At 43.6% G+C, this 12,561-nt stretch overlaps 1 protein-coding gene across 1 annotated transcript in view; it reads right to left on the reverse strand.

Annotated features, from left to right (window-relative positions):
- The window catches only part of cdh16 (cadherin 16, KSP-cadherin), a 28,341-nt gene that overhangs the window by 4,756 nt on the left and 11,024 nt on the right, over positions 1 to 12,561 (reverse strand). The window contains exons 11-15 of the mRNA XM_061670157.1: positions 11,532 to 11,608; positions 9,266 to 9,457; positions 5,089 to 5,330; positions 4,881 to 5,011; positions 4,343 to 4,582 (exon numbers count right to left, since the gene is read on the reverse strand). Coding sequence (XP_061526141.1) covers positions 4,343 to 4,582; positions 4,881 to 5,011; positions 5,089 to 5,330; positions 9,266 to 9,457; positions 11,532 to 11,608 — 882 coding nt within the window. The remainder of the gene's footprint in view (positions 1 to 4,342; positions 4,583 to 4,880; positions 5,012 to 5,088; positions 5,331 to 9,265; positions 9,458 to 11,531; positions 11,609 to 12,561) is intronic.

Raw genomic sequence — 12,561 nt, forward strand, 5'->3', positions numbered from 1 at the left:
AACAACGTCTGCCACCGGCGCCGTCAAACTGCAGGGCGCCGTTGGAAATTCAGCTACTGTGGGTCGAAGTCAAAGAAGAAGAAGAGGTGGAAAGAGGGTTCTTCGGCAGAAAGAGAAGAGGAAAGCACAGAGCCTAGAACTGAATGTGGGGACTTTGAATGTTGGGACTATGACAGCAAAAATCTCGGGAGTTGGTTGACATAAGGATTAGGAGAAAGGTTGATATATTGTGTGTTCAGGAGACCAGGTGGAAAGGCAGTAAGAACAAATAGAGTCGGGGTTAATTTAAAAGAAGAGTTGGCTAAAAATGTGAAAGGAGTATCAGTTCGAGTGATGAGGCTGAAACTTGAAATTGAGGGTGTTATGTGTAATGTGATTAGTGGCTATACCCCACAGGTAGGATGTGACCTAGAGATGAATGAGAAATTCTGAAAGGAGCTAGACGAGGTAGTTCTGAGCATCCCAGACAGAGAGAGAGTCGTAATTGGTGCAGATTGTAATGGACATGTTGGTGAAGGAAATAGGGGTGATGAAGAAGTGATGGGTAAGTACGGCATCCAGGAAAGGAACTTGGAGGGACAGATGGTGGTAGACTTTGCAACAAGGATGCAAATGGCTGTAGTGAACACTTTTTTTCCCAGAAGAGGCACGAACAAAGGGTGTCCTACAAGAGCAGAGGTAAAAGCACGCAGGCGGATTACATCTTGTGCAGACGATGTAATCTGAAGAAGGTTACCAACTGTAAGGTAGTGGTAGGGGAGAGTGTGGCTTTACAGCATAGGATGGTGATGTGTAAGATGACTCTGGTGGGGGGGAGGAAGATTAGGAAGACAAAGGCAGAGAAGAGAACCATGTGGCGGAAGCTGAGACATGATGAGCGTTGTGCAGCTTTTCGGGAAGAGGTGAGACAGGCTCTCGGTGGACGGGGAGGAGCTTCCAGAAGACTGGACCACTGCAGCCAAGGTGACCAGAGAGGCAGGCAGGAGACTACTTGGTGTATCTTCTGGCAGGAAAGGAGAGAAGGAGAATTGGTGGTGGAACCTCACAGTACAGGAAATCATATAAGGAAAAAGGTTAGCTCAGAAGAAGTGGCACACTGAGCGGACCGAGGAGAGGCGAAAGGAATACATTGAGATGCAACATAAGGGAAAAGGTAGAGGTGGCAAAGGCCAAACAAGAGACCTATGATGACATGTATGTGAGGTTGGACACTAAAGAAGGAGAAAATGATCTATACAGGTTGGCCAGACAGAGGGATAGAGATGGGAAGGAAGTGCAGCAGGTTAGGGTGATTAAGGATAGAGATGGAAATATGTTGACTGGTGCCAGCAGTGTGCTAGCTAGATGGAAAGAATACTTCGAGGAGTTGATAAATGAGGAAAATGAGAGAGAAGGGAGAGTAGAAGAGGCAAGTGTGGTGGACCAGGAAGTGGCAATGATTAGTAAGGGGGAAGTTAGAAAGGCATTAAAGATGATGAAAAATGGAAAGGCAGTTGGTCCTGATGACATTCCTGTGGAGGTATTGAAGCATCTTGGAGAGGTGGCTGTGGAGTTTTTGACCAGCTTGTTCAATAGAATTCTAGAGTGTAAGAAGATGCCTGAAGAATGGAGGAAAAGTGTGCTGGTGCCCATTTTTAAGAACAAAGGTGATGTGCAGAGCTGTGGGAACTAATAGAGGAATAAAGTTGATGAGCCATACAATGAAGTTATGGGAAAGAGTAGTGGAGGCTAGACTCAGGACAGAAGTGAGTATTTGCGAGCAGCACTATGGTTTCATGCCTAGAAAGAGTACCACAGATGCATTATTTGCCTTGAGGATGTTGATGGAAGAGTACAGAGAAGGTCAGAAGGAGCTACATTGTGCCTTTGTAGATCTAGAGATGACAGAGAGGAACTGTGATACTGCATGCGGATGTCTGGAGTGGCAGAGAAGTATGTTAGAATCATACAGGACATGTACGAGGGCAGCAGAACAGCGGTGAGGTGTGCTGTCGGTGTGACAGACGAATTTAAGGTGGACATGGGACTGCATCACGGATCAGGGATGAGCCCCTTCCTTTTTGCAGTGGTGATGGATAGGCTGACAGACGAGGTTACACTGGAATCCCCGTGGACCATGATGTTTGCAGATGACATTGTGATCTGCAGGGAAAGCAGGGAGCAGCTGGAGCAACAGTTAGAAAGATGGAGGCATGCACTGGAAAGAAGAGGAATGAAGATAAACCAAAGTAAAACAGAATATATGTGCATGAAGGAGAGGTGTGGTGGGGGAAGAGTGAGGCTACAGGGAGAAGAGATAGTAAGGGTGGAGGACTTTAAATACTTGGGGTCAACCGTCCAGAGCAATGGTGAGTGTGGTCAAGAAGTGAAGAAACGGGTCCAAGCAGGTTGGAATGGGTGGAGGAAGGTGTCAGGTGTGTCATGTGACAGAAGAGTCTCTGCTAGGATGAAGGGCAAAGTTTATAAAACAGTAGTGAGGCCAGCCATGATATACGGATTAGAGACACTGGCACTGAAGAGACAACAGGAAGCAGAGCAGGAGGTGACGGAAATGAAGATGGTTTGGACACGTCCAGAGGAGAGAGAGTGAGTATATTGGTAGAAGGATGATGAGGATGGAGCTGCCAGGCAAGAGAGCTAGAGGAAGACCAAAGAGAAGGTTGATGGATGTCGTGAGGGAAGACATGAAGGCAGTTGGTGTTAGAGAGGATGATGCAGGAGATAGGCTTACATGGAAAAGGATGACACGCTGTGGCGACCGCTAACGGGACAAGCCGAAAGGAAAAGAAGAAGAATCTGCTCAGAATAATATTCATTTTAATAGGTTAATGTAATAAAAAGGGGATAGAATGTCGATTTTCTCGTGCAAAGGTGCATTTTATAAGCTTTATCACAATACATTATTATGTTTCTACAGTTTCTTTGTTTTGTGCATCATCATACATCTGCCAACTAAAAAACGGTGACAAAATGCACCTCTGATGGATAGAAGAATTGGCAGAATATTTATATTTTTACGACCGACAGTTGGAACGTCACCAGAGCTACTTTGATGCAAGCACTATTGTGTACCATATTTGTATTTAATTCTTTATCTTTTCAAAATATCTGCTTACCTTGAAGGAGACAAAATATGCGCTTTTTCACAATTTAAAAGAGTCCCCGGATAGCTTAATAACATATGGGTGAAATGCTTTTTATAAGGTTTGCTGAATTGTGACATCACAGAAATAGGCAACAAATACAATATTTAGTTCATGAGTGGGCAGGTACTCCAGAGACCCAACATATGTCCCCCTCAGTCTGTCAAACCAGTCAAGGCCTGCTACCTCACTTACAGAGAAAAGGCTCTGCTTGTAAGGCACAATACTGTCACCAGTCTGTCAGAATCCTGTCACCAGTATCTTCAAAAAGAAAAAAATATAGTAACATTATCAAAACTAAAGGAAGAGATTCCATTTCGGTCCATGTTGAGATCACAAGTACCGTTACTGTCATACAACATGATCTAAATAAAACTGTGACCTGTGTTGTGAACAAAAAGAGAACGCCACAGTCAGAAATGGATGGACATAATATCACCAGGGTTTCCTCTGGTAGAATATAATTACATTATTTTGTGAGTGTTTAGTTTCCTAACCGGAGTTGGAAAAGGCGGTGATGCGCTGGACTGTTTGCCAATCACACACAGTGGACATACTATCGACGACCTTTCACACTATTTGCACGCCAATGGGCTATTTTGAGAACATGAAAGGTCAGAGAGGCGGCACAGTGGATGATTGGTTAGAGCGTCAGCCTCACAGTTCTGAGGACCGGGGTTCAATCCCCGGCCCCACCTGTGTGGAGTTTGCATGTTCTCCCTGTGCCTGGGTGGGTTTTCTCCGGGCACTCCGGTTTCCTCCCACATTCCTAAAACATGCATGGTAGGTTAATTGACAACTCTAAATTGCCCATATGTGTGAATGTGAGTGCAAATGGTTGTTTGTTTGTATGTGCCCTGCGATTGGCTGGCAACTAGTTCAGGGTGTACCCCGCCTCCTGCCCGATGATAGCTGGGATAGGCTCCAGCACGCCCCGCGACCCGAGTGAGGAGAAGCGGTACGGAAAATGGATGGATGTATGGATAGAAAGGTCAGAGACAAAAGTTCAATTTTTCTGTTTATGCATGTCCATAGGATTATGCTTGTACAGTGTTTATATCTAGCCTTTGTGTGCGAGATATTAAAATTTGAATTTCTACCCTCCAAAAAAAGGGGCTTATGGTTTTTGTTTTCTATTCCATTGTGTTCTCACTGTAAAGTAATCATGGGATGCCATAGTTATGTCCAGTGCACCTCACCATTGATGGGAGTGAGCTTCCAGTTGCGTCGGACTGTGGCATCACTCCTCAGCGAGAAGTTGAGTCTTCCTCCATGCTGTGGGCCATCACTGTCCCGTGAGGCCAGCACCAGTGCTTGGTCTTCCCAGCGAGGTGTACACAGGTACTTCCAGGAATAGTCACCCACCAACACTGGACTGTTGTCATTCACATCCAAAATTTGTACCGTGACCAAGGTTGACGCAGATAATGAGGAGTTTCCTTGAAAAAAAAATAAAAAAATTTAAAAATCATGACATAAGTACTCTAGATTTGAAACAATTAACATGCTATTTTATCTCTTAAAGGAATTAATCAACGGTGCACGGAACAATGTATGTATGCCGTATATCTGTGAAGGTGTATTGCTTGGTGATAATCTACTGTAAATCAATAATGTTCTCCCTTAGAAAATGGTCTGTGCTCTTAGTGCTCATTTATCATTTTTATATATTCATTATTTGGTAAATCAATCAATGCATTGCGGTGCAGTAATGACTAATAATGAAATCCAACTTACGTCCATCCACTGCAATAACCTCCATTGTGTATGTGCTGTTCTCCTCTCTGTCCAATGCTTGCACAGTTTTCAGCTCACCTGAATATTTCCCTATTGAAAAGTACTTCTTGGTGTCCCCCTGAAGAGAATATCTAGAACGAAAAACACATGCATCTCTGTGGAGCTACAATGATGATAATTTTGCCAGAATGATGAGAGTGAGATTTACCTAATTGGGTGAGAATCAGGGTCATAGCCTCTGATTGTGGCAATAACCCGCCCGGGTTCTTCACCCTCTCTGACCGTCACCTCATAATGGCTTTGAGATAGAACTGGACCTTCATTTACATCATCAACATAGATTGATACAGTTGCCGTTGATGAAGGACCATAGCGGCCCCGGACCAGAGCTACTGGGTTCTGGGCACTTAGAACGAGGATGTACTCACTCTCACGCTCAAAGTCAATAACCTGCCCAAACAGAGGGAAAGCACAAAATTCAGTTGAGTTGTTCGCAGTGGTGTGCAAAGCTCACTCGTTGCCCAGGGCCGAATTAATTTTTGATGCCCGTCGAAAACCGGTACCCTGGGGGGAGGGGGGTACCAATGCAACACCACCAACCCCCACCCCCCACCCCCTTTGCACTCCACTAGTTGATTTGTAAGTTTTTCAACACAAATTGTTTGTTACTCAAAATTAAGATCACAAAAGTGGATGCGTTGGACACTGCAGAGGATATCACATGCCTGGAGCTCAAATTTACTCCCCATTTGTTTAAAAGGAGAATTACATTTCTTAAGGGGGAAAAAATAAACTCACTACACCAACGACCTTAGCGAGTTACTTCAGTCAAGTGGAGGAGTCACAGGGACACAAAAGGAGCCAAGGGGCACAAAAAAAGGGGCCAGGGGCACAAAAGTGTGAAAAAGCACGAATATATTTCAGAGTGCTATGATAGGAGGTGTACCAGGACGTGGTGACAAGAAGCCAAAATATTTCTGAGTGCTACTCTGAGAGACAATAGCAGGTTTAAAAAAAAAAAGAAAACGTTTTCAAATGGGAGTAAATTGCAAGTGTACCAGTGTCACGAAAGTGAAAAAAAACATATCAAAAATATTTCTAAAATGTTATGGGAAGTCAACAGCAGGTGTGGGGCATAAAAGTAAGAATAGGCCAAACATATTTGAGGTGCACCAGAGGCACACAAGTGAAGGGACGTCAAAACCAGGTGGTGATCAGTTGATAGCTCCACCCCTCTCTTCACCCGAGAGTCCAAGACATGCGGCCGCAAGTCCGATGACACGACCACAAAGTCGATCATTGAACTGCAACCGAGGGTGTCCTGGTCCCAAGTGCACGTGTGGACACCCTTATGCTTGAACATGGTGTTCATTATGGACAATCCGTGATGAGTACAGAAGTCTCATAACAGAAGACCGTTCGGGTTCTGATCGGGGGGGGCGTTCCTCCGAATCAGGTCTCACTGTCATTGCCCACGTGAGCGTTGAAGTCCCCCAGCAGAACGATGGAGTCCCCAGCGGGAGCGCTCTCCAGCACCCCTTCCAAGGACTCCAAAAAGGGTGGGTACTCTGAACTGCTGTTTGGTGCATAGGCACAAACAACAGTCAGGACCCGTCCCCCCACCTGAAGGCGGAGGGAGGCTACCCTCTTGTCCACCGGGGTGAACCCCAATGTACAGGCGTCAAGTCGGGGGGTAATAAGTATACCCACACCTGCTCGGCGCCTCTCACCGTGGGCAACTCCAGACTGGAAGAGAGTCCAACCCCTCTTGAGAGGACTGGTACCAAAGCCCAAGCTGTGTGTGGAGGCAGGCCCGACTATATCTAGTCAGAACTTCTTGACCTCACACACCAGCTCGGGGTCCTTCCCTGCCAGAGAGGTGACATTCCATGTACTAGAGCCAGCTTCTATAGCCGGGGATCGGATCGCCAAGGTCCGTGCCTTCGGCCACCGCCAGCTCGCACTGCACCCGACCCCTATGGCCCCTCCCACAGGTGGTCAGCACATGGAAAGGGGGACCCACGTTACCCTTTCGGCCTGTGCCCAGCCGGGCCCCATTGGTGCTCGCCTTCGAGCCCCACTTCCAGGCCTGGCTCCAGAGGGGGACCCCGGTGACCCGCGTCCGGGCAAGGGAAAACGTCTTCCTGAAATGTTTGTCATCATAGGGGTTATTGGAGCTGTGGTTTGTCTGGTCCCTCACCTAGGACCTGTGTGTGTATATATATATATATATATATTTATATAAAACAAATATATCTATCTATATATATATATATATATATATATATATAGTTCGGGGTGTAGTCCGCCTGAAGTCAGCTGGGATAAGCTGCAGCGTCCCGCGGCCCTAACCAGGATAAGCGGTGTTGAAAATGGATGGATGGATGGATATATAAGTCTGTTCAGAAAATAGCTTCTTCATTCAGTCATTTAAGTGAATAAAGCAAATAATGTTTCTGTCGGGCCCAACCATGTGTTGTTGGTGTCTTTGCACTTAAAAGTTGAAATGGTGGAAGGTGTGTGTGTATTCTATTATTCTTGATTTTATTTGACATTCATGCTCTATTTTTTTTAAATCAGAATTTACTCACCAGTTACGCTTAAGAAGTTTTTTTCTTCCACTCAGTACGTTCATATTCTTAAGTAAATATTTGGAGGACTACTTTTTACTTTTACTTGAGTCATATTAATGTAAGGTTACAGTGCTCTTACCTGAGTACAATATTTGACTACTCTACCCACGTCTGCGCACAAACATGCATGCATACTCTCACCCAGAGGAGCAGTATGAAACAAGACATTATCAAACTGCTGTCTGACATCAGGTTGCTCGCGCTCAGTGTGTCTCTGTTGCCAGGGAGAGAGAACACAGACCTTTGGCGGGGGACGTATGGGTAACTGCCACTGACTGGAAGTGACGCATCAAACTACTCATTGTGCATCAGCACATCAGAACATGTGCACCACTATCTTGTGAATACAGTCATCTAAGCGACTCCTGTCCACAATGGATTATACTTGACGTCAAAAGTATCTTAAAACACAGAATACACTGAATGTCAGGCAAAGTCCCTCATTACTAACAGATACGTGCATTGTGAGTATAATGAACAAAGTGACAAAACAACAACAAAGAAACATTTTTGTTGGCTGTTTGTCGCATTGCCATATGAAATGTCCTACTGTGTAGCTCTTGCATGTTCCATTTATGCTTGTGTGGGTTCTCTCCAAGCAATACATCTTCCTCCCAACAGTCCCAAACCATGTACGTTTGGTTCGTTGCCAGTGTGAAGTGTGAACAAGTGTGAATATAAGGGAAAATGGTTGTCTCTATATGTCAGCCCAGTGCAAGTGGTATACGGACAGACATCTACAAATGCAATTGAACCATTTCCACAGCTGATTTCATTATTAAGAGTCATCTGAAGTGTTGTATTAATTTCCATGTCAACCAAATTATTTTAGATTCATATTCAGCTCACCCCTCATTCTCAAACTCCGGCCCTATAGCCTGTGTGCTTAACTGCCATTATTCTCTGCACATACAATCTAATTATTTTCTCTGGCTGTGAACAATGTGATTTCGAGTAATGAAATCTGTCTGCCTTCCGGCAATGACCTCACACGGTGATGCAATAAATGAAAGTTAGTTTTGAGAGCGCATCTTTTTCCACTGGGCCTCTACTTGTATTTTTAGTAAATTTCAATTAACAAATAACATTTTAAAATTTCTCTATCCACGTCATTGTTAAAATGCTTTGAAAACAATTGGATATGCCAAAATCAAATCCTTACCCTATGAAACCAAAACAAATCAGTTGTTTGATATCACATTGAAAAATAACGAAAGTTGGGCTTTTAGACATTTATTTCTGTACAGTTCAAACCCATTTAACAGCTAGCATAGGAAGGTTGTTGCCAAAAACACCCTGCTGGCCCAACGTGATGTGCCGCGGGGACAGGAGAGATTACTGGGCTAAAAGATTCCATTGTCAACAGGATTTACCGTAAGTGAGATACACACATACTGATAATCTGGTCAAATTTGATTCGCAGACATTTCTGAAAGATTATCCTGAGGGACCATACTAGGGCGTGGCGATAACAAACTAACTATTGAACTAATTTTGTACCAGACCTAGAATTTGGGGTTTTCTTGCCAAAAGGAAACCATGTTTTCTTTTAGATTTGATGTGGAAATACCGCATTAGACTAGACTATGTCATCAGAGGAATCATAAATAATAAAGAAATAAATCCATTATGAGAATTAATTTATGTATAAATATTATTGATTGGAATCCATGTTTTATGTAATCTTTAATAACGATGTGCTTGAAGGAAGAGATAAAGGCAAAGAAGAAGATAGCTTTTAGGACTGTTTACCTTTGAAAGGACAAGTGAAACCTCATTGGTCTGCCTGTCTGTAAGTAATGAGAAGACCTCTTCCTCGTTTCCAGACTCTAAACAATAGTTCACTTGCCAGCTGTCTCCACCTCGAACATCCGCATCCCCCGCCAGTACAGCTGTTACTGTGGTGCCCACCGGAGCGTCCTCGGGAATGTGGAAAGGTCCATACTGCCGGGGAAGTGCAGAAAATGCATTACTGTATATAAAAAGCAGAGTTTACTAGATCTAAGTATTATTCAGTGGCATTTTCCTCAACACATAGTCAAAATGAGCTCATAATCTTGATCGGTTTTGGACAATTCTATGTTTCTAGCTTTTGTGGGAACAGTTTAGGACCTGAACCCATCAAACGCCTTTGAGATTAACTGAGCCAGGCCTCTCTCATCACACCTGAGAGGCCAGGCCTCTCCCATCACTCCTGTTTTTTTGTTTTTTTTATCAGTGCATCCTTACCTCCTGCCTTCCATTACTTAAACCTGTTTTTCTGCTTTCCTTTCTTGCACCTCAGACCTGCTTTTTTCCGCCTTCTGTCTTGACCTTCTTCCTTCCGTCCTACCGTCCTTTCTTCCTTTCTTCCACCTTTCCTTCCTTCCCATCTCCCCTCAGACCCACTTTTCATTTTCCATTCTTTCTTCCTTTGCTTAAAGCTACTTTTCGGTTTTCGTTTCTTCCTTTTGTACCTCTCCAATTCTACTTTAGGATCCACGGTCTTTCTGAATCTAAAATAAGTCAATACCTACATTGGCCCACCCGGTATTGTGGCCTGTTGCCCTGTTGGTGTTGGCTAACCTTTATTAACACAGCAGTTTAGACTGCCTTTTTAATCTGCCACTCACTAATGTCCTTTAGTGAAGCAGAATGCCTCTGATCTGGCTGCCCCAGCTGCAGGGTCGCTGAACCCAGCCCTGTCACCACTCACCTCCCACATCAGCCTGGCGTTGCCTTCACAAGGCTATGGAAAATGCTACACTGCTCAGGCGTGACCTACTCAAGAGCATTTTCCACCTCGCTGTTAGTGTGTGGCGATCTGCAGTGGCATACTGTAGAATTGGGACTTCATGGGTAAATATAGTGTGACACCAACACATATTTTATCTATCCAAGCATTTGAAGAAAGATTCATTTTGGTTCTTTTCACTTTCCATCCATCCGTCCATTTGTTGTCTTCATTAGCCTTGCAGGTGAGCAGCAGATAACCCAGCTGGTGTTGGGCGAGAGGTTGAGGTACACCCTTTATTGATTGTCAGCCTATCACAAGGCACATATGGGCAAATACCCATTCACACTCACATTCACACCACTGGACAATTTAGTCTTACCATGCAAGATTTTGGAAAGTGGGAGAAGTGAGTACCAGGGGGGGAAAAACCATGCAAGTACAGGGCGAGTGTGCAAACTCCACACAGGAAGATCGGTGCTGAGACTCGAGCCCGGAGCCTCACAACTGTGAGGCAGATTTTCTAACGACCTGCTGTTATACTTTTCCTTTTGGGTTAAATCACATTCTTTCATTGCTTCTAATGCCTGTGTAGGCTTAAAGAGTCACTACAGACTAGAAAGAAAAACAGAATGACTTAACAGCATGATGGCTCTCCCACGCATCACTCAACCATCATGGCTTTTCTCTTTTCTGTTGCATGGCACATGTGGGTGGGAGTGAGGGGGCTCTGCCTAATGGCCTTTGGGCCATCCATCATCAACAGCATCTATCCTGTGCAGGGTCACAGGAACCTATTTTTTTGCTGAGATTGGATGAGAGGCGGAGTCACCCTATACAGATCAATCAGTCTGACACAAAGTACACTTACTGGCCAGAAGGTTAGATTTACCTAGACAGGCAAATGAGATCTGTTTTGATTGACACTGTCAGTTATGAAATAATTTCTGATGTTATTTTCAACATGATGGTGTTCTCCTGCAGGGATGATGGTGGGCTGCTCTAAAAATACATCAGTGTAGTGGAAACTTCTCTCCAAAGGAGGCTAATGTGATTAAATTACAAGAGCACTGTCTACTTAGAATACAAAGAACAAAATAAAACTCAGATAACACGTTGCCATTTCCATGAGCCTTGGATTAGAGGGCATGCTTTATTTAGTTCCCCGCCAGGAAAATTAGATCAGTGACCTGCAGAGTCATGGTCTGCAGTTAAAGAGACACTTCTATTAGTCTGGGTTTTTTGGGTTACCCTTATTGCCAAAAGTATTGATGAACATGTTCACTGTAGTGTGTTCTGTCTTACCTCATGTTGGGAGAAGAGTGGTGGGTTGTTGTTCTCATCTTGCACCGTCACCACCACAGTACATGAGCTGTTTAGACCTGCCAGGGACATCAGTAAACCTTCTATTGGTGACTCAGGGTCAGGCCAGAATACTAATAAAAGATGAGGCAGGAACAGCAAGTACCTAATCTTGCCTCCATCTCATCCTCATGCATGACTCATGCGGCAGATGCTTACTTCCTGTTCATCGTCAAATCTTTTAATGTTAACATGGCTATTCTATTGTATTTTTTAGGTTGATGCACGGTAATGGCAGTCATGTGATGTATTGGTCTTTTCCGAATCACAAACATTTTCACTTATCGAGATTCTTATGTGAACATACTGCATATATTTTCGTCTTTTCATTTTTTGAATCATGACATGTGAAACCATGGATGCCTACACGCCTTATTATAAGGCAGCAGAGCAAAGTGGTTTACCCTTGCCCAATCAGCAAGCAAAGAAAAATCATTATGATGTCATTATTATTAGTGTATTCCTGAGTTATAAATAAATAAACTGGTGAGAAACAAATTCAATTAGTTCCATGACCATTCAAAATACTTAAAATACTCAGTATCTCAAATCATCTTTCCCCTTTAAAATGAATGGAAATACAATGAATCCGTTCCAAACTCCCCAAAAACAAATATTTTTGTAATGTTTTTTTTTAACAATGAAAAATAGCAGTCTATAATATTGTAGTTCATAAAAATAGACAGAAATGACATAATTGAATAGAATGTAAAGAATTAAACCGTTTTCTCCACATATTTTGCTTCAATTCAATGAATATTGTGCTGCTCCTTCTGGTGTGCGTGCCTTGGTAACCCAAGGGCAGTATAATATAGACATACAGATATACAGTACATGGAGACGGCACAACACCAACAAAAAACAAACGCTCTACTTCATTTTAATTTTCAAATAAGCTTTTAACTTAGTAATCAGATAATGTTTTAATCAGATGAACGGCATCCAGCACAAGGTGATGAGGGTTCTATGGTGA

The sequence above is a fragment of the Phycodurus eques genome, chromosome 2 (genome assembly GCF_024500275.1).
Source record: "Phycodurus eques isolate BA_2022a chromosome 2, UOR_Pequ_1.1, whole genome shotgun sequence".
In the NCBI taxonomy this organism is placed as follows: domain Eukaryota; kingdom Metazoa; phylum Chordata; class Actinopteri; order Syngnathiformes; family Syngnathidae; genus Phycodurus; species Phycodurus eques.